Source organism: Schistocerca americana, chromosome 2, assembly GCF_021461395.2.
Source record: "Schistocerca americana isolate TAMUIC-IGC-003095 chromosome 2, iqSchAmer2.1, whole genome shotgun sequence".
NCBI classification, from domain to species: domain Eukaryota; kingdom Metazoa; phylum Arthropoda; class Insecta; order Orthoptera; family Acrididae; genus Schistocerca; species Schistocerca americana.
The window spans coordinates 204605011-204631266 of NC_060120.1; the positions used below are offsets into that span (position 1 = coordinate 204605011).

The 26256-nt window shown below is 43.4% G+C and overlaps 1 protein-coding gene across 1 annotated transcript in view; it reads left to right on the forward strand.

Moving 5' to 3' along the window:
- Window positions 1-26256, forward strand: part of LOC124595120 (sterol O-acyltransferase 2-like) — a 169855-nt gene that overhangs the window by 6951 nt on the left and 136648 nt on the right. The window contains exon 2 of the mRNA XM_047133716.1: window positions 4721-4773. Coding sequence (XP_046989672.1) covers window positions 4721-4773 — 53 coding nt within the window. The remainder of the gene's footprint in view (window positions 1-4720; window positions 4774-26256) is intronic.

Here is a 26256-nt window from a genome sequence, read left to right on the forward strand (position 1 = left end):
AGTCTTCGAAACCAGTCGAGCTAATAAAATATCATTTACAACTGAAGGTGATTTCTAGATCTTATCTATGTGATCCTTAGTTGCTTCTGAACACCAAATAAGACTTCGTGGCTCAGATAAAAATGTTAACTCTGACAATGTTTTAAATGGATAAAACGAAACATTTATGGCAAAATAAACACGCATATGGTAAACTACTTACGTATGTGTAGTAACTGCAAATAAGTGTAAAGTAACTACTGGCACAGTGGCCACATAAACTGCCGCCAGTCTTCACGAAAACTAACTTAAGGTTCAAAACGCTCTTTTTTCTTTTTTTTTTTTTTCTTTTGCACGGTCGCTCTTGGTCGCTTACCCATGAAATAGTGGTACTAACTTGCTGCAAGGATATCATCCTTTTATTTACTAACTTAAAAGCAGTCGTAGGTTGCAGAACGTTCCTTAGTGACTTAAGAATGACGCATTTCGCCCGGATAGGGCATCGTCAGGTCATGTTAAAAATGTTAAAATATCAGAAATTTTCTGCCAAAAAACATCCGTCAAGTAGGCGTGATATCGCATTAAACGTACTAAAAGGCAACCTCACGGAGGCGGCGGCAGGCGTACCAGCACAGAACAGGACCACGCGCGAAAAGTGTGAACAAAAGTCACAATTCGTGCTAATAGACGGAAAGTCATAGAGTAAAACGGATGTGATTTCTGGCTTTCCCGAAGGTAATGTTATAAGCCCTTTGCTGTTCCTTATGCATGTGAACGATTTAGGGCACAAACTGAGCAGCAGTCTTAGGTTGTTAGCAGATGATACTGTCGTTTATCGTCTAGTAAAGTCAACAGAAGATAAAGATATCTCTATGGTGCAAAAATTGTCAATTGACCATGAATAACGAAAACTGGAGGTCATCCACATCAGTATTAAAAAGAACCCGTTAAACGTCGGTTACACGATAAAGGCATCAAATGTAATGGCCGTAAATTCTACTAAACACCTAGGAATTACAATTACCAACAACTTAAACTGGAAGGAACACATAAAATATGTTGTGGGGAAGGCTAACGAAACACTGCGTTTTATTACCACCACACTTAGAAAATGTAACAGATCTACTAAAGAGACCGCCTACACTACCCCTGTCAATCCTCTTCTAGAATACTACTGCGCGGTGGAGGTTCCTTATCAGATAGGATTGACGGAATACATTGAGAAAGTTAAAAGAAGGGCAGCACATTTTGTATTATCACGAAATAGGGGAGAGTGTGACACTGAAATGATACAGGACATCATTAAAACAAAGCCGTTTTTTGTTGCGACAGAATCTTCTCCTGAAATTTCGATCACGAACTTCCTACGAATGCGAAAATATTTTGTTGTCACAAACTTACATGGGAAGAAACGAACATCATAATAAAATAAGGGAATTCAGAGCTCGTACGGAAATATATAGGCGTTCGTTTTTCCACGCGCTGTTCGAGATTGGAATAATCTACATCTACATCTACGTGATTACTCTGCCATTCACAATAAAGTGTCTGGCAGAGACCACCTTCAAGCTGTCTCTCTACCGTTCCACTCTCGAACGGCGGGCATGAAAAACGAGCCCTGATTTCTCTTATTTTGTCGTGATGATCATTTCTCACTATGTAGGTGGGTGCCAACAGAATGTTTTCGCAATCGGAGAAGAAAACTGGTGATTGAAACTTCATGAGAAGATCCCGTCGCAACGAAAAACGCCTTTGTTTTAATTATTGCCACTCCTATTCACGTACTATATCTGTGGCACTATCTACTCTACTTCGCGATAATACAAAACGAGCCGCCCTTCTGTGTACTTTTTCGATGTCATCTGTCAGTCCCATCTGATGCGGGAGTCCACACCGCACAGCAATACTCCAGAATAGGGCGGACAAGCGTGGTGTAAGCAGTCTCTTTAGTAGACCTGTTGCACTCTAAGTGTTCTGCCAGTGAATCGCAGTCTTTGGCTGGCTCTACACACAACATTATCTATGTGATCGTTCCAATTTAGTATATTTGTAATTGTAATCCCTAAGTATTTAGTCGAATTTACAGCCTTCAGATTTGTGTGACTTATCGCGTAATCGAAATTTAGCAGATTTCTTTTAGTACTCCTGTAAATAACTTCACACTTTTCTTTATTCAGGGTCAATTGCCACTTCTCACACCATACAGATATCTTATCTAAATCATTTTGCAGTTCGTTTTCGTCATCTGATGACTTAACAAGACGGTAAATGACAGCAACATGTGCAAACAATCTAAGACGGTTACTGATTTTGTCTCCTATGTCGTTATTACAGATAAGGAACGACAGAGAGCCTATAACATTTCTTTGGGGAACGCCGGATATTATTCCTGTTTTAGTCGATGACTTTCCGTCTATTACTACGAACTGTGACCTTTCTGACAGGAAATCACGAATCCAGCCGCACAACTGAGGCGATACTCCGTAGGCACGCAGTTTGGTTAGAAGACGCTTGTGAGGAACGGTGTCTAAAGCCTTCTGGAAATCTAAAAATACGGAATCAATTTGACATCCCCTGTCGATAGCAGTCATTACTTCGTGAGTATAAAGAGCTAGTTGTGTTCCGGAAACACGATATTTGCTGAATCCGTGTCAATAAATCGTCTTCTTCGAGGTACTTCATAATGTTCGAATACAGTATATGTTCCAAAATCCTACTGCAAATCGACGTGAGTGATATGGGCCTCCTACTTCCCTTTTTGGGTTTTGGTGTGACTTGAGCGATTTTCCGGTCTTTAGGTACGGATCTTTCTGTGAGCGAGCGGTTGTATATAATTGCTAAATATGGAGCTATTTTATCAGCATACTCTGAGACGAACCTGGCTGGTATACAATCTGGACCGGAAGCCTTGCCTTTATTAAGTGATTTAAGCTGCTTTGCGACACCGAGGATATCTTCTTCTATGTTTCTCAAATTTTATATGGTTCAAATGGCCCTGAGCACTATGGGACTTAACTTCTGAGGTCATCAGTCCCCTAGAACTTAGAACTACTTAAACGTAACTAACCTAAGAACATCACACACATCCATGCCCGAAGCAGGATTCGAACCTGCGACCGTAGCGGTCGCGCGGTTCGAGACTGAAGCGCCTAGAACCGCTCGGCCACTCCGGCCGGCTATGTTTCTCATCTTGGCAGTTGTTCTTGAATGGAATTCAGGAATATTTGCTTCGTCTTCTTTGGTGAAGGAGTTTCGGAAAATCGTGTTTAACAACTCTGTTTTAGTGGCACTTTCATCAATGATTTCACCGTTGTTATCGCACAGTGAAGGTATTGATTGCGTCTTGCCACTGGTGTGCTTTATGTATAACCAGAATATCTTAGGTTTTTCTGCCATATTTCAAGACGGAGTTTCCTTGTGGAAATTATTGAATGCGTCTCGCATTGAAGTACGTGCTATATTTCGAATTTCTGCAAAACATTGCCAGTCTAGGGGATTTTGCGTTCTTTTAAATTTGGCATGCTTTTTCCGCTGCTTCTGCAACAGCGATCTGACCCGTTTTTGTGTACCACGGGGGATCAGTACCATCACTTATTAATTTATGTGGTATATATCTCTCAACTGCTGTCGAGACTATTTCTTTGAAATCATTTCACAACTTTTCTACGCTTACATGATCAGATCGGAAGGAGTGCTGAATGTTTCTTAAAAAGGCGTTAAGAGCATTTTTATCAGCTTTTTTTTTTTTTAAATAGATATACTTTGCGTTTCTTTTTGATGGTTGTAGGAGTTATGGTATTCAGCCTATCAGCTACTGCCTTGTGGTCGCTAATCCCTGTATTCGTCACGATACTGACTATTTGTCCAGGATTATTTGTTGCTAAGAGGTCAGCCATTTACGCTTTGAGTAGGCTCATGAACTAATTGTTCAAAATAATTTTCTGAAAAAGCATTCAGTACTATTTCGGATGACGATTTATGCCTGCCGCCGGCTTTAAACGTATAATTATTCCAACACATCGAGGTTAGATTGAAGTCACGACTTACTATAATTGTATGAGCGAGGTACGTCTTTGAAGTGAGACTCAAGTTTTCTTTGAACTGTTCAGCAGCTATGTCTTCTGAGTCGGGGTCGGTAAAACGATCCAATTAATAGTTTAGTCTGATTGTCAAGTATAACCTCTACAAATACTATTTCGCAGGAACTACCTACTTCAATTTCACTACAAGGCAAACTACTACTGACATCAATAAATACTCTACCACCAGTTATATTTAATCTGTCAATTCTGAACACTGTTAGACCGTTAGAAAATATTTCTGCTGAGCTAATTTCCAGCTTTAGCCAGCTTTCTGTACCTATATCTATTTGAGCTTCAGTGCTTTCTATTAGGGATTGGAGGTCTGGTTCTTTCCCAGCACAGCTACGACAATTTACAACTACAATACCGATCGTTTCTACAACTAACTTACTGTGTTTTACTTGCCCCGTTTTAGACGGACGCCCTTTCTGTGGTTCCCTGAGGCCGTCTAACCTAAAAAGAATTACTGTGAAGGTGGTTCGATGAGCACTCTGCCAGACACTTAAAAGTGATTTGCAGAGTATCCCTGTAGATTTAGATGAAGCCGTACTCTACAAAGGTCCCAGAGGCCCGTCCGTATTCATATAAGAGGATACGTATGAATCAAATGTATTGTTTGAATGTCTGCCTGTTCGTGATGGTTTTCCTTTCTTTTCCAGATGAGAAGAAAAAGCCGCGACCTAATGTGCTCGAACTGAAGGAGCGAATACAGGTAAGGCACTGCTTATTTTCATTTTCCTCTTACACTACTACTTTCAACGTCTTTTAGCTGGCGTGTTAGCTATAGGAACAACGTTATTTACCCCATAAAGGGCTGTTGTAACCTTAAATTATCAGTTTCTTTATAAACGATCACATCGTGTGTGACAAATAATCTGAACAGTTGTTTCTCACATTTAGATACATGCGATGTGTTTCGAATAACATAGACGTCGCTGTCAGAAATTCTCTGGTGATAGTTTACGAATAACTATCGTTAGTGATGGTGTGCTGTACACTACTTAGGATAAATGACAGAAATGAACATCTTACAAACTTAGCAAGAGGTACTTTGTTTAGAAAGTAGTTGGTGACTGTAAAGGTGGATGCTACTTAACAGTTCCATGTGTACTGCCGCCTGCTTAACACTTGCATGAGTAAATTGATAACTGACAGACAAGTTCTTTACCTAATGTAAAGATGGAAGTTATTAATAAGGAACATAGTTACATGTAATGTTAAAATTGGAGATCTCCAGTAACTGAATAGGAATACTTAGGTACTTCATGGAAAACGTGGGTAATAATTGATGCTTCGTAGTGAATTTTAATTAGCTTAATTTGTCTGTAGGCGCTTTAAAAGGATTTTTTTTACTGAAAAGTGGAGCTCCACCCTGAATGCTAAACAAGGATACTAAACCTAATCTGAAATTCTTTCTGTACTGGAATGCATTTCACCTACAGCCGAATTTTGTTGTTAGCAACAAATGCCGCGAGAGAGTAAGTACAGAGCGAAATACAAAAAAAATCGTGGGTCATTACGGAGACACACGAAGGATTACATACCTTATTTTATGCAGTACTCACATCATAAACATTTTCAAGATAAATGTTCATTGATTTAGGATGTATTACAGCAACAGGTAATACCATAAGGCGCATTTACGTGTAAGTGTGTAGTATTTCTGCCAGTTTACAACAAAATGTCTCTGGCCCCGATCACCTCCCGACGTGATTATGGTTGCCAAGTTTACGGCTAAGCAGCACGATCAGCTCTGAAACTGTTAGAACCAGTCCATCACTGTGAAGTAAGACTAGATACTACACCTTACAGACAAGTCCTATAGACAGTCTCCTCCACCATCCGAGAATTTCCTAATTGTTCAAGTTAACAAATTACTTCTGCAGGGGAGATCGACTCCCTGATACTTGCCCTCGGTTGGGACTACCAGTTGTAATTGCCTGAAGACCCATCTTGTGTCCCGGCAGAGGTCCTGTCACCGGCTTAGAACAAAGGTGTGACCTGGACAGCGCAATCATGACGTAAACGACGATGTGGACTGAGGTCTGCCAAGTTACCTTTAACGGTGTGTGAGGGACAAAGTTTTCCAGGATGTTTACCACAGGTGATTCTGGAATGGATAGGAGAAATTATTAGCTTCGTGCGAAGCGAATAAGATTGTAAGAACTTCAGGATTCAATTTAGGAGCAATGTATGTACTTCCTGATAGTTCAAATTTATTCGAAAAGGTGCCTTAAAGTGGCTTGATATCTTTGCACATCAACGATTGCACCCTATCATTCTATATGTTAGCCCTTTCCAGCAACTTCCGATTCCGGTATTCTACCTTTTGTTTCGAAGACAAGTGCAAACTCATTACGATAGTACAAAGTCAGATATTTTAAAGAAGATTGGAGACAAGCTCGGGACAGTACTTGTTCCTTCCTACATTCTGACACCCAGAAAGTATAGAATTACTTGTCGCGACTATAAGCAATCACTCACGATGGGAAACAAGTGCAAGACAATGGTGTAAATGTGAAAGCCTGCGTGGCTCCTTCCTCAGCAACCCACATTCTTCACCCTACTAGCAGCCGCTGTGCGAAGTGACGTCAAACTGACGTGTCAGTCGATGCGACATACGCCACATTGACTTCATCTCGTTTTGCTATTTTGTATTATCACTTGCTGTATGCCGATTCAAGGCAACGGTCCATTGAAGATTTATCACAAACATGGCACCCTCTGTGCGAAATATTATAATTAAATGTCAATTAATGACCCATTTGGGGTAAAAGTTTCAAGAGATCGTAAGATCAATAATGAGTCGGTTATTGCGTGGATTCATCTTGGCCGAGTGGTTAGAACCCGAAGGAAGTATGTTTAAATCCAGCTGTATGCTACAATTTTTTTGTTTTTCCTCTTCGCCTTTTGTAACAGATTCTTGGATAAACAATTACATTTCAATTCGTCCAGTGTGAAGCTAACATGCCGTATATGTTTGTTTCCGTATTTACACCAGCTTATTACGAAAATACGCAGTTTTAGTGATACACTGCAGTAAAGATCTCTCCAAACTGCATCATTTTTACTGACGTTTGTTCTGCTAAAGTGTCCAGAAATGTATGTAAATCTGAAACGTGTGGAGTTAGAGCACTTAGCACTAAATTGCAGTTCCAGCTTAGCACTGATCATACGTAGGTTGACATTATTTGCTGGTTGTCATTGCAACTGAGGAGGAAATTTAAAACCAGAACATGAATTAGTGACGACCAACATATCCTGAAGAACGACTAGCACTAACACTCTTATTAATTATTAGTTTAACTGGAGACTTTTCCATTCGTGATGATTTTGGATTTCATTAGTTACTATATATACAAGGCAATCCCTGATGTCTGCCATAACATATGTGAAGCACTTCAAGGATTTCATTAAAATACATGTAAGGAAGATGTCAATAAAATATGATTAACCTTCAGGGTTTCACTTCAAAATGACACATATGATACCTGTACAATGTTTGGTTCTTATTGCACAAGAACCAAACAATCTACAGATATCATACATACGTCATTTTGAAGAGGAATACTGAAAGTTTTTTTTTTCATGTATACCGACACAGCATAGTTTGTTAACTTGCGAATAGTCAGCGCTAGTAGCAAATATGGCGAGTTCAGCTGCGGAGCGAGCTTTCTGTGTGTTAGAGTTCGACAAACACAAGTGTGCTATAGCTGTTCAACGGGTGTTTAGAGCCAAGTACGGTAAGAAGCCACCAACAAGGAAGGCCACTTACCACTGGCACAACAAATTCGTTACGATGGGTTGCTTGTGACTGGCAAAGAGAAGCACACGTCCCAGTGTGAATGAAGTGAATGTGGAGCGCGTACGAAAGACATTCATAAAGGAGTCCAAAGAAATCGGTGCGTCGTGCATCCCATAACTCGAAATGGCTGCAGTGACAGTGTGGAAAGTCCTGCGACAGAAGCTGACCGAGGGAGGTGGCGCAGTGGTTAGCACACTGGACTCGCATTCGGGAGGACGACGGTTCAATCCCGCGTCCGGCCATCCTGATTTAGGTTTTCCGTGATTTCCCTAAATCGCTCCAGGCAAATGCCGGGATGGTTCCTTTGAAAGGGCACGGCCGACTTCCTTCCCCGTCCTTCCCTAATCCGATGAGACCGATGACCTCGCTGTTTGGTCTCTTCCCCCAAACAACCCAACCCCAACAGAAGCTGTGTACGAAACCATTCAAATTGGAGCTAGTGCAAAAGCTCAATGACGACGACAAAATATGCGTTTTGAGTTTTGTTGCAACAATTGAATGAGGAGTAATTTTTAGTGACGAGGCCACTTTTTACACTTATGGGAAAGCAAACAGGCATAATTGTCCAATCTGGCGTACAAAGCATCCACAGTAATGCACTGAATTTGATCGTGATTCCCCAAAGATAAATGTTTTTTTGTGCCTTGTCACGTCGAAAATTGTACGGGCCATTCTTCTTCGCCGGGAGCATTGTCACTGGATATTCCTACTTGGACATGCTGCAGCAATGGCTGATGCCTCAAATGAAATCACTCTCCGTTCATGTCTCAGCAGGATGGGGCTCCACCCCATTTTCATCGTGACATTCATGGGTACCTGAACACGGAGCTGCCACATAGATGGATCGGCCGTGCTACAGAAGGGGACAGCTGTTTCATGAAAAGGCCTCCCCGATCACCAGATCTCACTCCGTGTGACTTTTTTCTGTGGGGATACATTAAAGATCTGGTGTATGCACCGCCTCTACCACATGATGTAACAGAGCTCCGGGAGAGAATACGGAAAGCAATTGCCACAGTCGACGATGCCATGCTGGGACAGGTATGGCAAGAATTCGATTCCTGTACTAACGTCTTCTGGGTCACTCATAGTTCGCATATCGAATATCTGAAAAAAATAACACCTTTAAGAGTTTCTCTTTGAAATGCAATATGTATGACATCTGTACAATCTTTAGTCCTTCTGCAATGAATAATTGAAATTGTTTCCGGAGTGTATGTACACCCTGTATATACACAACCTGTCACACATATCACTTGATAAAATCTGCTATATACTTTATTAGAGGGCAGATAGTGTGATCCTAGGAAGCCCATTTTTATTTATCATTAAAAATCTCTAACATCAGCGATGTAATTACGGATTGCACGAACATAAGCATCGAGAATGATAGGGGCTTTCGTATAATTTTAATCATCAGCGTAATAGGTATATAATCGTACTTGTTTACATTCTCAGAAACTTATCGTGCAGGGGACTGATGACCTCAGATGTTAAGTCCCATAATGCTCAGAGCCACTTATCGTGCATTTCAAATGGTTCAAATGGCTCTGAGCACTATGGGACTTAACATCTGAGGTCATAAGTCCCCTAGAACGTAGAACTACTTAAACCTAGCTAACCTAAGGACATCACACATATCCATGCCCGAGGCAGGATTCGAGCCTGCGACCATAGTGGTCGCGCGGTTTCAGACTGAAGCGCCTAGAACGGCTCGGCCACTCCGGCAGGCTTTATCGTGCATTTCCTGTGTCATGTAAGCATGTACATTTATACTCCGTTTCCACGGTGCAAGATTCTATAACGAAATTTATCGTCTTTCTCACGTCCCCAATTGGACCAAATTTCTGCGAGTGAAATACAGGGTTATTACAAACGATTGAAGCGATTTCACAGCTCTACAATAACTTTATTATTTGAGATATTTTCACAATGCTTTGCACACACATACATAAACTCAAAAAGTTTTTTTAGGCATTCACAAATGTTCGATATGCGCCCCTTTAGTGATTCGGCAGACATCAAGCCGATAATCAAGTTCCTCCCACACTCGGCGCAGCATGTCCCCATCAATGAGTTCGAAAGCATCGTTGATGCGAGCTCGCAGTTCTGGCACGTTTCTTGGTAGAAGAGGTTTAAACACTGAATCTTTCACATAATCCCACAGAAAGAAATCGCATGGGGTTAAGTCGGGAGAGCGTGGAGGCCATGACATGAATTGCTGATCATGATCTCCACCGCGCCGAAAATTCAAAGCGTTTGACTTTGTCATCGGGTGTCAGGGCTTGTAGCAATTGTAAACGGTAAGGCTTCTGCTTTAGCCTTTTCCGCAAGATTTTCCAAACCGTCGGCTGTGGTACGTTTAGCTCCCTGCTTGCTTTATTCGTCGACTTCCGCGGGCTACGCGTGAAACTTGCCCGCACGCGTTCAACCGTTTCTTCGCTCACTGCAGGCCGACCCGTTGATTTCCCCTTACAGAGGCATCCAGAAGCTTTAAACTGCGCATACCATCGCCGAATGGAGTTAGCAGTTGGTGGATCTTTGTTGAACTTCGTCCTGAAGTGTCGTTGCACTGTTATGACTGACTGATGTGAGTGCATTTCAAGCACGACATACGCTTTCTCGGCTCCTGTCGCCATTTTGTCTCACTGCGCTCTCGAGCGCTCTGGCAGCAGAAACCTGAAGTGCGGCTTCAGCCGAACAAAACTTTATGAGTTTTTCTACGTATCTGTAGTGCGTCGTGACCATATGCCAATGAATGGAGCTACAGTGAATTTATGAAATCGCTTCAATCATTTGTAATAGCCCTGTAGTTAGTCCTCAGTTTCAGGGGTACCTCTCACCCACGGGGCATAGTGGTGTCAGTATCACGCTCAGTTTACTCGAAATGTACTGCTGGACACGCACACGTCATTTTGACGTAAGATCCGAGTCTACTCTCCAGAACTGCGCGGGCTTTAAGCTCATGTAGACGATGTTTGTTCCCCTTTGTATTACAAACACACAGAAAATGCTAACTATTAACCGTTGCTAGTGCTAGGACAGACTCTACAGAGCTTGTTCCGCATTAACAAGCAGGAAAGAGCTGTCGCTTGACACTTACCGAAAATTCAATTGTCCTTCAGATTTGCGAAGATCCAGCAGCATCAAACTTCTCCCAGCTGCTTCCTGGTAATCACTATTTCAGCACCTGCACTGGCCGTTTATACACAGGTTTTTTAGGGACTTCCGTGCAAGTTTTTCCCATAGTGGTGTTTTTCAAACGAAGGTTTTCCTAAAGATGCTTCAAGAACCTTTCTGAAGGTTGTCGAACATGCTGGCCGTATACCAGCGTCTGCTGGTCCCGTTAGTGCCAGAGGGTGTTGTCCTCGCCTAGGCATTACAGCACCGCCGCTTCCTCAGCAGGTTTTTAACATATCTGACTTCTTCATACGGAACGCTGGCCCACATTCTGATGTCCGCCCGTGACACCAAGCTTTGTGCATCGTTTACGCTGAAGTGATAGTCAAGGGACAGCGATATGCACGAATACAGGCACCAGCAGTATTCATGTACACAAGGTATAAAATGGCAGTACATTGCCGGAGCTGTCATTTGTACTCAGGTGAGTCATGTGACAAGATTTCTGATTATAGCCGCATGATGGGGATTAAGACTTTGAATGCGGAATGGTAGTTGGAGCTAGATGCATGGGACATTCCATTTCGGAACTTGTTACGGAATTCAATATTCCGAGAGCCATAATGTCAAGAGTGTGCCGAGAATGCCAAACTTCAGACATTACCTCTCACAACGGACAACGCAGTAGCCGACGGCCTTCACTAAACGGCAGAGAGCAGTGGTGGTTGCGTAGAGTTGCCAGTGCTAACAGACAAGCAACATTGCGTAAAGTAACGGCAGAAATCAATGTGGGACGTACGACGAACGTATCCATTAGGACAGTGCTGCGAATTTAGCATTAATGGGCTATGGCACCGGGCGAGTGCCTTTGCTAAGGTCACAAAGTTGCCTGCAACGCCTCTCCTGGGCATGTGGCCATATTGTTTGGAACATAGACGACTGAAAATCCGTGGCCCGGTCAGACGAGTCCAGATTTCAGTTGGTAAGAGCTGATGGTAGGGTTAGTGTGGTGCAGGCCCCAAGAAGCCATGGACCCAATCTGCCAACAAGGCATTGTTCAAGCTCGTGGTGGCTCCACAGTGGTGTGGGCTGTGTTTACAAGTAATGAATTGGGTCTTCTCATCCAACTGAACCGATCTTTGACTGAAAATGGTTACGTTCGGCTACTCTGAAACCGTTTGCAGCCATTCATGAACTTTGTTTTCAAACAGTGATGGAATTTTTGTGCATGACAGTGTGCCATGTCAGCGGGCCACAGTTGTTAGTGAATGGTTTGAAGAACGCTCTGGACAACTCGAGCGAATGGTTTGGCCTTCCAGGTCGAACATCGAACATTTATGGGAGATAATCGAGAGGTCAGTTCGCTCACAAAATCCTGCAACGGCAACACTTTCGCAATTATGGATGGCTGTAGAGATAGCGCAGTTCAGTGTTTCTGCATGGGACTCCCAACGACTTTGAGTGCATGCCACGTAAGGCTGCTGCACTACACCGGCAAAAAGTTGGTCCGACACGATATTACGAGGTATCCCACGACTTTTGTCACCTCAGTGTAATGTATTACTCTTTATATAGTTTCTCATCTCCTGGCAGTTATGCCACTTTCTACACCTAAGGTTTCAGACACACCCATGAGTTTTCGGCGACTGTTCCTATCGGTACTTCAGGAGTCTGTGCGCTGACATCATATTAATTGATGGTACTAAAATCATGGATACGACCGGATATGTAACTCTGCAAGATTTTGGTGGCCGATGTCCTTCAAGGTAAAATCGTCTAGTTTAAGCCGCAACTGTTTCAGCTTCTACACGATCGGCGTTTCAACCCCTTAACTGGTATCGTCTTCAGGATCTACTGCAGAGCGTCAGGAGCAGCGTGCGTATCACTCATAAAAAGGAGGTTTTCCCCTTATGAGGATAAGTGCGGTTATTGGGTAACATTCCTCGCTGAACGATCGGCGTTTCACCCCTCGACTGGTATCGTCTTCAGGATCTACTGCAGAGTGTCAAGGACCAGTGCGCGTCTCACTCATAAAAAGGAGGTTTTCCCCTTATGCCGAATAAGTGGGATTATCGGGTAAAATTCCTCGCGGCTGCTATAGGTGCGCCACCGTGATTTGATACAAACCTAAGCAGGCAGAGCAGGAGACGGGAGAAGTTTGTCAAAATAATAGGTAGGTGCATAAGTTTGTGACGTTTTTGTTTTGCATGTTGGTATACCGGTTTCCGTAGGTTTATTTATTGACTGTCTTTTTTTATTTGTAGTTCACTGTTGCTGTTTGAGTTTACATAATATCATATTGTCATTTTGTCATTTGGAGATGGTGAGTGGAGCTGTGGACGCTAGAAAACGGAATGCCAAGTGGAGAAATCGGAACGTTTCCGACTTACTTTTCTATTTGAGTTCAATAGAAGGGTTGCAGCAGCAGAAGCAGCCAGAAAGATTTGCGCCCTGTATAGGTATAATGCCATTGGATAGAGAACGGAAAAAAAAAATCTCGTTTTAAGGAGGATCGTTATGACATTACTGACTCTCCGCGTATAGGAAGAAATTCGGGGTTTGATGGAGACCGTTTAAATACATTAACCCACCGTGATCCACGACAGTGTACCCGAGAACTTCGTTTAGTCCACCATCGTGCGACGCTTGCACGCAATGGGGAAGGTTCAAAAATCGGGTGTATGGGTATTGTATGTTCCAAGTCTAAATCAGCGGGTGGAATCTCTCAACTGATGACGAGAAACGGTTTCTTCATGCTAACGTAGAACAGCTACTCCCTGTACAAAGACCTGCAGGCATTCACAAAAGATAATGTTATGCATCTGGTGGGACAGCGACGGTGTGGTGTACTACGAATTGCTTGCCGTAGGGGTAGCCATCACTGCTGACATTATTGTCAATAACTGAAAAGTGCTGCATAGGCAGTGCAAGAACGACGACCATCAAGACTGCGTGAAGCGATGCTATTCCACGATAACGCCCGCACGCGTACTGCTAGACTGACAGAAGACTGTACTGGAGTTGGTTTGGGGAGTCATTCAACCCACCTTATTCACCTGATCGAGCGCCCTCAGATTTTCACCTTTTCCATTCTCTGTCGAAAAGCCTTTGGGGAACTTTCTTTCCGGATGACAACGCACTCCGAACATGGCTTGACGACTTCTTCGCCTCAAAACCGCGTGATTTCTACAGTCGCAGAATCGAAGAGTTACCCTGGCGTTGGCAGATTGTTGTAAATAATGAAGCAGAATATATGGATGCTGACAAAGTCTCTGTTATGGGTATCTGTCTAGTTTAATAAACTCACGGAAAAACGCTACGAACTTTGGCATCAACGCAATACTGTGTGTCGTGGTCGTTGTTCGTATTCCTCCAGCACAGTAGGTGCCTATTTACTTCCTTGAAGGCGGGGAAGCCACGAAGATCGCAGTCTATAATAGTATTATCTATTGAAGTTAAGTTTGTTCTTGGAAATATCAATCACTTCCCTGACTTTCCTACTGTATATATTGGTTTCCTTGGCCAGCACACGTGCGTTGTTGAAATCACTGTTTGCTGCAGTTCTTCTGATGTTCCGCTACGGCAGATTTCATGCTTTGTTTTAATCGCGTGTGACTTTTTTACCATCCTTCGCACTCCGCCTATTCACGCTGTCACCGCCACACGTCACTTCATAGACTTCCGCAGTGTGGAAGTAATCAGGTGCGATCGTTTTGCGTCTGTAATGGTCTTTTAGTTTGTTCTGATTGGAAAATGTGGTTTGTATACCATTTCTACGTAGAATTCTGACACTGTCAGTAACTCAAGAAACTAATGGTGATCTAACAGAGTGAGAAGGCAGTTCCTCTTCCCTGTCATTAGGATAATCATTACTATTTCGTTTGAACGCCATGGTCATGGCCTTCATTGTCTTCTTTAAGAAACCCAACTCAGATTTCCAGCTGTTATTGCCATTTGTGCGGAAGGCACGTGAAGACAATGTTGAGCACTACTTGCTTTCGGTGTGGGTGGTGGTCCGAGGTGACACCTAAGTACCTTCACATGACGAGCAAGTCATGGACTTTATGCATCGTGTTTGACTGGTACAAGCACAAACGAAACGGACGACTAGAGGGGAATGAAAGAAGCAAATAATCCTATCAGGAAGCTAATGATTTTCCTGATACAACTTATTACACGAACACCTTACAACATTTTCTGAGGATCCACACTGCAGAAACACACTTGAGGACACACACATTACAAAAAAATGCTCCCTATGGGCACCGTTCGCGTGAACGCAGGCTCCAGCACGTCTCCTCATTGAGGGTCGTACACGGTCGAAAATCCCAGGCGTTTTCCGAATGCATTGGAAACCATCCACAATGGGTTCCCAGAGTTAGACACTATCGACAGGGTTGGAATGTAGTAACGCTTTTAAATATCCACACACAAAAAATTCGAACTGGTTGAAGTCGGGGACCTGGGAGGCATGATGCTGGCGAACAACCGATAGAGTTGTTGTCGATGAGTGGTGCTACAACTACATGAAAGTCTACCAGTGCACTATCACGCATGTACCACATACGCATTCTTTCACCATAATGAAATCTCATCCGGAACGTAGTGTGACATTAACATGTTGTAACACTCTCATGATTGCTCTTACGTATACATCGCGTCAGTCGTTGGAGGCGACCTGAAAGTTATATTATTCTTGAAGAATCAGGTGTGCCAAGATCGCTGCTAGTAATTTCTTTTAGTACTTTTATCGGTTTCGACAGATCTATGCTGTCATTATAGGATATTGAAACATTATTACGTGTATATGCTTTTTACAACACTAAAAGTCGCATAGCGATGTGTCACATTGTAATAAAATGTGGCGAGGGGCATCAGCATGTCACAACTAAAATACCATACAATTAAAATATAAAACTTGTTGAGCTGCTGTCCCAGCATACACTAATCACTAAGTAAAACTATTACGGAAACTGAATCTGTAATAACAATAAGCAAGACTCAAGGTCAGAGGGAGGGGGAAGAAGAGATGGACAGAAGGAGGGGGCAGGAGGAGATGAACAGACGGAAGGGGGATGGGATTCCGATGTACATCGTATACATATTTAGCAATTGAAAATCATTGCCGGTTTTGCTAGTAATATATATTTTGCATCTTCTGCAGAGTTTCCTTCTATTTTCCTAAAAAGTCATAACTTTTGCATCATTTACCACGTCGAGTGCTTTTGCAAGGTCGACAAATCCTATGTGCATGTTTTGGTTTTTCTTGTCCTGCTTCCATTATCAATCGCAACGTTAGAACTGTCTCTCTGACGCCCTTAACTTTTCCGAAAAGTTCCCAGTTTTCTTTTCTACCTTCTGTATAGTGGAAATACTTCACACATCGCTTCAAGAGCTCTGCAGCAACCCAGCTTTCCTCGACTACAACCAACCGTGATTTACACTTGTTTGGGGGAGGGGTGTGTGAGCATCGCAGAATCACAGTCAATTTAGTCGACATGCTAGCTCTACAAAGTAAAGCGTTGCACGAAAGACCGATACCTCTTACCTGTATACGGGGTTAATCAAAATGATCTAAACACTTTCAATATGATTACATGCATGGAAACAGCAACTCAAGGGTTTTTGTGCGATGTTCAGTGTGTGCTCAGCGTGTGAATCGTTAGTCACACGGTACACGTACAGTCTGTGGTCAAATTCGGCAAACACTCGTCCTAAAGTGCCCGCGCCGATCTCAGCCACAACTACCCTGATTTGTACTCGTAAGTCCGCGATGTTGTGAGGAGGTGGTGTGAAAAAGTGCTTTAATATAACTCGGTGTCAGATCTGGAGAAAATAACGGGCAAGTGGAGAGGGGGGAGGGAGGGAAGGCTGGAGATTTCCAGTTGATGGACAACCGATCCATCGTCGTAGCAGCTCAGGATCCAGAGCTCGCGAACGTCGTTGCGGAAGTGTAGCGGAGCACCAATCTGTTGACACTATCCTCTTGCAATCGTAACACGAACTACAGAATGCCTTCTCCGTGGATCTGGCAGTCATTTAGCTGGCTACCAGAGTATCAGAAGAAAACTTCTTGAGGAAACAATACATAGAGTGCGAGTCAAGAAGGGCTTTACAACTTTGGAATTATAAAAATATTTGAGATAAGTTCAGAATCGGTAGATATAGCAAACAACCTTGTCCAAGTCAAATAGTGCACTAGTACCCCATTCTGACACCAGGAGCGTCAGCGTAGTGCAAAGACAAAATGGCTGCTTTCACTGGTACAGAGAGTGCGTGTTGTGTTTTGGTTTCATGAAACGAACTCTGCAACAACTGTTCGTATGTTCCTCCCCTGCCAAACAATTTAACCGTCCTGAAAAATAGAATCTTTGCTGCCGTTACACAAGCTGCGCCTGATTTGCTGCAACGAGCGTGGGAAGAAATTGATTACCAGTGGGATGTTTGCCGCATCACAAATGGTAGTCACATCGAAGACACTTGACACTTTTATGTGCACCTTGGGGTTGGTTGCTACGAAATGACACACATACAAATTCCGTAAGTTATCTCAATAAATTTCTATAGCATTCCAAAGTTGAAAAGTCCTTTTTGATTCATCCTATATAATCATATAATACCTTACAACGAAACAAACATGTTTTATAACCACTTGAAAGTGTATAGATCATTCTGAATAACTCTGTTATTATGATAGTATTTTCGTTCTGGCTTGGGTAGACCATGACATACTTTTTATACGAACATCAACATGTACACATTATAAGCCTCCGTACGGTTCGTGGCGGAGGGTGCTTGCTACCAATCTTGGCGAATTTCCGGCCAAAATGATTCGCGTGTTGAGCGAGGGAAAAATGGCTCTCTATAATCCATAGTACAGGCCATATCTCTCTCTTTTTACTCTCACTATCTCTACTGCACTTACACAAGACACAACTGGGCCATTTGTCCATCGAATGCTGGTTCTCTAAATTTACCCAACAGGGTTTCTCGAATTCAAATCTTTTTTCTTCAAAAAATTGCCTCTTAAACTCCCTGAGCATATGTTACACTTCCGTATCGGCTATATCGTCCTGCTCATACTGCCAACGGGTCTCAGAGTTCGATCGACGTCCGCTGTCACGTTTGCTTGATAAGGGCTGCAAACCCTGGAGCAGTACTCACACTGGCGTATTCTGTTAGATTTACTTCGCAGATGCATAGCACTTTCCCAGGGCCCTTCCAGCAAGTCCACAAGTTCTATTCAAACTCCTTACGACACACTGTGCGTGTTGGATCTCATGTGGTTTCCTAGTGTTACTGCGAAGAAACTTTCGATAACTGAAGAAATACTTTATTTCATCGACGAAAGTACTAGTACAAAACTGTTCCCGGAGGAGTAAAGGAATATTTCACTTAGAAATGCAATAAATAGGAACTGGAGGGAAGCTAAGGTGAAATGGCCACAGGAAAAATGCGAAGAAATCGAAAAAGAAATGGTCGTCTGAAGTGCTGACTTAGCGCTCAGAAAAGTCGAAGCAACTGTTAGGTAAATTTAAAGTAGGGGCGTCAGCATTGAGTGCAACTGGAATTCTACTGTAAAGGGCAGAGGAAAGAGCTGACACGTGGAAAGAGTACATCGAAGGCCTCTACGAGATGGAGGACTTCTCTGGTGACCTGAAAATGGTAGTCGGTATAGAAGATGTAGGGGATTCAGTAACAGAGTTTAATAGAGCTTTGGAAGATTTGTGGTCGAATAAGGCAGAGCCGATAGATAGTATTACTTCATAATTTCTGATATTATTGGGGAACGTGGCAACGAACCTACTATTAAAGTTGATGGGTAGGATCTGTGTATCTCGAAACGTACAATTAGATTTTCGATTGTCATCCACGTAATTCTGAAGATAACGCCAAGTAATTGTGAGAGCTATCGCACAATCAGCTTAACAGCTTCCTGTACGTCCAAACTGCTCAGAAGAATAATAGACAGAACAATGGATATGAAATTTGACCATCTCCTAGATGACAATCAGTTCGGCTTTCAGCAAGATAAAGGCATCAGGGAGGCATTTCTGACTTGCAAGACGCAAGAAAATTATTATTAATCGTGTGGCAGTTAGACATAACTTTAAACAAACTAGTTCATTGATCCCTAGACAGACGTGATGTCGTAGCACAACACATCAATATGGCTCGCTCGCGTGTGTGCGAGTGCGTGCATGTGTGTTTAGGGCATTAAATAGGTTTCCAATTCATGAAGCATACACCCAGTTAGTTGCTGATTTTTATTAATTTTTTAAATTTGAGCCAGATTTCAGTGCAGCTAAGAACATATTCTTCTGAAGAACGAGGAGTTACCTCCAAGAACCTTGCTCCAAATTATCGATTTAAAATTATTTCAATTTCTAAATGGAAAATAAAACTAAACTCCTGGAAATGGAAAAAAGAACGCATTGACACCGGTGTGTCAGACCCACCATACTTGCTCCGGACACTGCGAGAGGGCTGTACAAGCAATGATCACACGCACGGCACAGCGGACACACCAGGAACCGCGGTGTTGGCCGTCGAATGGCGCTAGCTGCGCAGCATTTGTGCACCGCCGCCGTCAGTGTCAGCCAGTTTGCCGTGGCATACGGAGCTCCATCGCAGTCTTTAACACTGGTAGCGTGCCGCGACAGCGTGGACGTGAACCGTATGTGCAGTTGACGGACTTTGAGCGAGGGCGTATAGTGGGCATGCGGGAGGCCGGGTGGACGTACCGCCGAATTGCTCAACACGTGGGGCGTGAGGTCTCCACAGTACATCGATGTTGTCGCCAGTGGTCGGCGGAAGGTGCACGTGCCCGTCGACCTGGGACCGGACCGCAGCGACGCACGGATGCACGCCAAGACCGTAGGATCCTACGCAGTGCCGTAGGGGACCGCACCGCCACTTCCCAGCAAATTTGGGACACTGTCGCTCCTGGGGTATCGGCGAGGACCATTCGCAACCGTCTCCATGAAGCTGGGCTACGGTCCCGCACACCGTTAGGCCGTCTTCCGCTCACGCCCCAACATCGTGCAGCCCGCCTCCAGTGATGTCGCGACAGGCGTGAATGGAGGGACGAATGGAGACGTGTCGTCTTCAGCGATGAGAGTCGCTTCTGCCTTGGTGCCAATGATGGTCGTATGCGTGTTTGGCGCCGTGCAGGTGAGCGCCACAATCAGGACTGCATACGACCGAGGCACACAGGGCCAACACCCGGCATCATGGTGTGGGGAGCGATCTCCCACACTGGCCGTACACCACTGGTGATCGTCGAGGGGACACTGAATAGTGCACGGTACATCCAAACCGGCATCGAACCCATCGTTCTACCATTCCTAGATCGGCAAGGGAACTTGCTGTTCCAACAGGACAATGCACGTCCGCATGTATCCCGTGCCACCCAACGTGCTCTAGAAGGTGTAAGTCAACTACCCTGGCCAGCAAGATCTCCGGATCTGTCCCCCATTGAGCATGTTTGGGACTGGATGAAGCGTCGTCTCACGCGGTCTGCACGTCCAGCACGAACGCTGGTCCAACTGAGGCGCCAGGTGGAAATGGCATGGCAAGCCGTTCCACAGGACTACATCCAGCATCTCTACGATCGTCTCCATGGGAGAATAGCAGCCTGCATTGCTGCGAAAGGTGGATATACACTGTACTAGTGCCGACATTGTGCATGCTCTGTTGCCTGTGTCTATGTGCCTGTGGTTCTGTCAGTGTGATCATGTGATGGATCTGACCCCAGGAATGTGTCAATAAAGTTTCCCCTTCCTGGGACAATGAATTCACGGTGTTCTTATTTCAATTTCCAGGAGTGTATTATTTGTATTACGTTGTGTAAAACATGTTACATCGATCACGAGCTTTGGTGTTAGTCTCATACAGACATGATGGAAATCCATTAAATCTAAGATTAATAACAGGTACGGCTATCGATCAGACGAACGCCAAACTAAGCACGTAGCGACTGGCTGCAGCGCTTATGTAGTCTAGCATAGAGCGCACCACATGTACCGGCTGATGCTGTAATTTACACTCAGCGACATACCACCGTAACATACAAATTAGTAATCTAAATTGCTACCAAAATCAGTGCAACAATGGAATGAAATCAGATAAAAGTAACAAAATCCATAATCTCAAATTGGACAATCTCCCGCACATTTTCACAGTATAAAACAAGAAGGAAAAACTGTATAACATGAAGGCACAAGTAGCCTATTTCTCTAGTGAAAAATATACAAATTTTTAAGCTTTCAAAATGGCGTTGCAGAAAGTAATTCCCTGTCCACTTGTGATAAAGTAGCTCATCAAAGACGCAAGGCCATCTCGTGAAAATAAAAGAAAGTAATAAGAGACGTACGTGAGGAAAACAGTTCCGAAGAGAAAATGATGTTCATAAACAAAGTACCTCGACAAAATGTTATATGGTCGAGAGCAGCGGCTTGAGACAGTTAAGAAAAGCATCTATTTCTCGATTGCAGCCGTTCAAGAGGATGCCATCATCCTTACCGCGTGTCTAAAAATCTCTCATTGTTAGAATATATCCAGCTATCACCCTTCCTTCGTGTGGAATCTCGATTTCCTCTAGTCCTTACCGCGTGTCTAAAAATCTCTCATTCTTAGAATATATCCAGCTATCACCCTTCCTTCGTGTAGAATCTCGATTTCCTCTAGTCCTTGCGGATTATGACCTCACGTTAACGAGTGTTCGGTGAACGTAGAATTCTGGATATTGATGCATTTTGTACCCAACAGGTGTTCTTCATATCTAACACTGAAAGCCCTCCCCGTTTGTCGGATATGAAGTATTGAACATACTTCTCATGTAATTAGTAGACAACTGAACTTCATAAGGAACCGTTCGTGGTTTTAATATCATGGATTAAGTTTATCTGTAGACTGTCGTTAGTAGAGAATGCTACTTTGCAGGCATATTTTTAACCAGCAAACGTCTAATTCTGTATGACATATCGTCTATGAACGGTACTAAAATATACCTTTCAATTTCTTCCGTTTTTACAGTAGCCTAAAGTAATAAATTTATTTCTTGATTTCTTCTCAAAGATTTTTTGTTCTGCAGATGGCCGTATCCATTATTGCAAGTCGCAGTTTTAAATATATTTATCTCCTTAATTTTTTTCCGGAAATAAAGATATCTCGACTTCAGGCTCAGTGAAAGACGTCTTGTGGTATAATTTGATCCGTACTAAATGGTTTGTGAAAAATATCGAAACCAATTCTGTCACCAGTAAGCGCGGATGAGATCTAAAAAATTTAGTTCGCGATTTTCATTTTGCAACTCACAAGCGAATTTAATTTTTTCATGAAGGTACTGAACATTCCAAAGAGCTGATCAGTTTCATCTTCCGCCCCAATATATGCCATTAAAATACAATCACCATAGCTCGAATAACCCTTGATCTCCCAGTAAGTTACGAAACAGCACACACACTGCTGCGGAGTGCAAGATTCGTTCCGGACAAGGTTATTTTGCTAAATGGGGACAAACAGGAGGAAACTATGCCTGACAGGACAAGGAGCTCAAATGGTTCAAATGGCTGTGAGCACTATGGGACTTAACATCTGAGGTCATCAGTCCCCTGGAACTCAGAACCACTTAAACCTAACTAACCTAAGGACATCACACACATCCATGCCCGAGGCAGGATTCGAACCTGCGACCGTAGCGGTCGCGCGGTTCCAGACTGAAGCGCTCAGAACCGCTCGGCCACACTGGCCGGCGAACAAGGAGCAAAACAGGTCGTATAGACATATGCCGGAAGTGCATGATGTCTGTGCTATAGGATATTTAAATCGTTCAAGTCCCCCACCCCCCAGGCCCCCCCTCCAATCCCACCACGCCCTGCAGTTTACGCTATTGTGAGAGATCGGTCGAACTCTTCTTCAGTACTTCTGAACTGTCACCAATCCCTTTCCCACCGTTTTGGTATTTAGCTAGTTGTTATGATTCTCTCTGCTGTAAAATTCTGTAACATCCTTATACGAAAGGTAAGTGGGGAACATTCAGTGAGATACGAAGTATGAGTGGGATAATGTGATCGGGTACGTGGATTTTCAAGACGGATGGAGGGAGGCGGGGAGGGAGGGAGGGACGGACGGACTGATCGATTTAAACGCTCGTCGATGACGAGATCATTAGAGACGGAGTGCATCTTTGATTGGTGAAAGAAATCAGCCGTGCCATTTCAAAGAAATCATACCTGTAATGTCCACAGTAGTTTAAGGGAAATGACAGAAAATTCAGATGGCCGGATGTGGATTTGAACCGCACTTCGCTTGAATGAAAGTCTAGTGCCTTACAACTACACCACGTTGCTCGGTAGCAACAGTGGACACATAGCCGCGAACATCAGCATTATGATGCACGTGTACTTAATTGGTGTTCGTGCGACAGCATGTGTACCTAATATGTTCCAAAATGTCGGGCATAATAACGAGATTTTCTGGTTCTATTGACGATAAAATGGTAGGGTCAAGTGTTTTGGATAGCCCTTGGGCTAGACCATATGTGTAACCAACAGCAGTTTCATCTTAGTGTCACTATCCTAAAGTACACGGTCAAAGTATGTTACACTCTTTCTCCTGCTTAGGCAAATGGAGAAAATCGATTGATCGTTCTCCATTTGTCGTGGTCTACAATGAGCTTGATGAAACTTATGGAGGCATAATTAGTTCGTAGAAAGTTCATCGGAAATTACAAAGAAAGGGTTTTTTTACTGTATTTTTACTGTCATCAGCGGACCACACCAGCCGAGGATTTAGACGGCTATGCACAGCAAATGGCTGAAATTTTTACGACGTATTTCTAAGATCACATTCACGATCAGCTTTGAAAATTATCTTCATATCATTATCCGTTTCCGAGATACAGAGGTTCACGTAAAATACGCACGTAATATCTGGTGGAGGGTGGAAACGTAGTTAATGAAGTGACATAGCACGGATAAATGTGCTGTAAAGTGTATCTGTCATCATATGGGAACCCCATGTCGTAGCACTGAAACACATTCAAAACGTTTTTGGTCATAAAATCCGGCCTGAAGTGTAAACTTAGTTTTGCGTTATTTCAATTTCACGTAAGTATCTAGACTGTACTGGCCAATACATTTCTTTTCATGTGACTTACATGTTATGACACAGCAGGGAAACCAAGGGAACCAGTGGAAAAAATGCAGATATTTTGATATTTATTCAAAAGGCCATGAAAAGTGGGATACCAGCTGCCACTGTTCCAGCTTCTCAGCACCTTTAAGAATTTGCCAAAAATTTACGCATGCGAATATATATTCTCTTTTTTATGCTGAGACTGGATAATACAATGGCAGTGGCAAAGAGACAGAAAGTAGTGCGTACTGGCAGTGTTTGTGTTGTAGAAAGAGCAAGGGAGACAATGGCAGTGCGAGGGAGAGGGACACAGTGGAACATAGTTGACAGTGACGGAACAGTGCTAGGAAAAGAGTGAAGGAGTCAGTGCCAGGGGAGGGGATAAAGAGAAAGTGGAAGTGGGTGACAGCCAGCAATAACGAGACAGAGTATACCCAATGACAACAAAGGACACGGAGATAGTGTCAGTTAGAAGAGACAGTAGCAGCGACAGCAGCAGCAGCAGCAGCAATAGGAAGGAAGGAAGGAAGGAAGAAAGGAAAGAAGGAATGAGATTACCAGTAAGAGAGAGTGACAGGACACTGTAGTAGTGGGACAGAACGAAGGTGACTGTGGCAGTCACACAGGAGACACTGACAGAGAATCACAAAAAGATGACAATGAGTTGGACTGAAGGAGTGAGTGAGAAAAGAGCAACTGGAAGTGGAAGTAGTGGAACAAAGCAGGAGCAGCCCCACTCTCTATTGTTGCCAACTTTATTCAAGATGGCGGCGATGACATCATCCAAGATGGCGACATGTAGACTTGGCAACTGTGCATGGCGTCCTTCAAGATGGCGGCCGTGACGTTAGCTGATGACGCAAGTACCATTATCCAAGATGACGAGTTTTGGCGGGAAAGTGCCGCCCCCCTGGCAGGAAGTTTGAATTTTGTCGGGAAATTGAACCATGTGCTTCTATGGGTCATCCGGCAGTCCCCACCCCCCTTTCTGACTTTTTGCATGATGGCACGTCATTCTCTTGGAAAATGGGTGGGAAAATTTGAATTTTGGAAGGAATTTTGCTCTAAGATCTTACTCCTGCAGCTGAGGGAAGTTATTATGGTGTTGCCCCCACTAGAGACTGCTCATGAAGTCATTCAGTTCGAATATAATTTGTTTAAATTTGTATACATTTGTTTTGTATTTGTATAAATTTGTTTAAATTTGTTATCTACCTACAGCAGTAGCAGCTTTGAGTGGTGTTACCAACATGAGAGGCTGAGATATCAGTGCTTGGTGAGCTGTTGGTGTGGAAGGAGCATGTATTCAATTAGCGAGATGTTGGTGCCAGGAGGACTTTTAATAGTAATATTACATGCACTCATTCAGCTGAGGAGTGCATCCACAGCTCACTACATGAAGAATGGAAGCGAACATTAATGCCTGAACATATGAAGAGGAAGAATACCGACCTGCAAATAAATGCTTTGCATCGAGATGCATTAAAGATGCATTACACAATGCATAGAAGCATCTGTCTGCTGGAACTGTGTTTCGTTTCTAAAATCTACATATAAGTTCCCACTCCACAAGAGACAACTGCCTCCGATCCAGCAGGCCAAAGAACTGAGATAGTTCGTCATTCCACCACCGGAGGGCGCCGCGATAGGTCGCGTGATCGTGCAGTTCAGTCAATAGGAGGGGAGCATAGCATCATGATGGCAACAAGGGTTTTTCTCAGCTGCATGTGTGCCCCAGCCTCCTCATCTCCCCCAGGGGTCTGTAGGGGAAAAATGGCGGGAAAAGGACTCAGCCTCTTCTGTGCTGTTGGAGAGAGGAAGGAGTGTACTTTATTTATTTTTGGAACATTTTATTTAGGGACAGATTTCTTGTAGTTTATTTATTACACTGATACAAAACACTCACCCTGACATGCTTGGGGTGACAAAATACAGTTTACAGACCTGTAAACTACTCTTAAATAATGCAGTATACTGATGTGCAGAAACGCAAACAACTCGTAAATTACGGAAATAATCCAGTACACAGCATACAGACGTGCAAACTACTCGTAGATCACCGAAATAATGCATGTGTAACACTATCCAAACACACTCACAACGCTTAAACACCCGAAAATAATGCAGAGC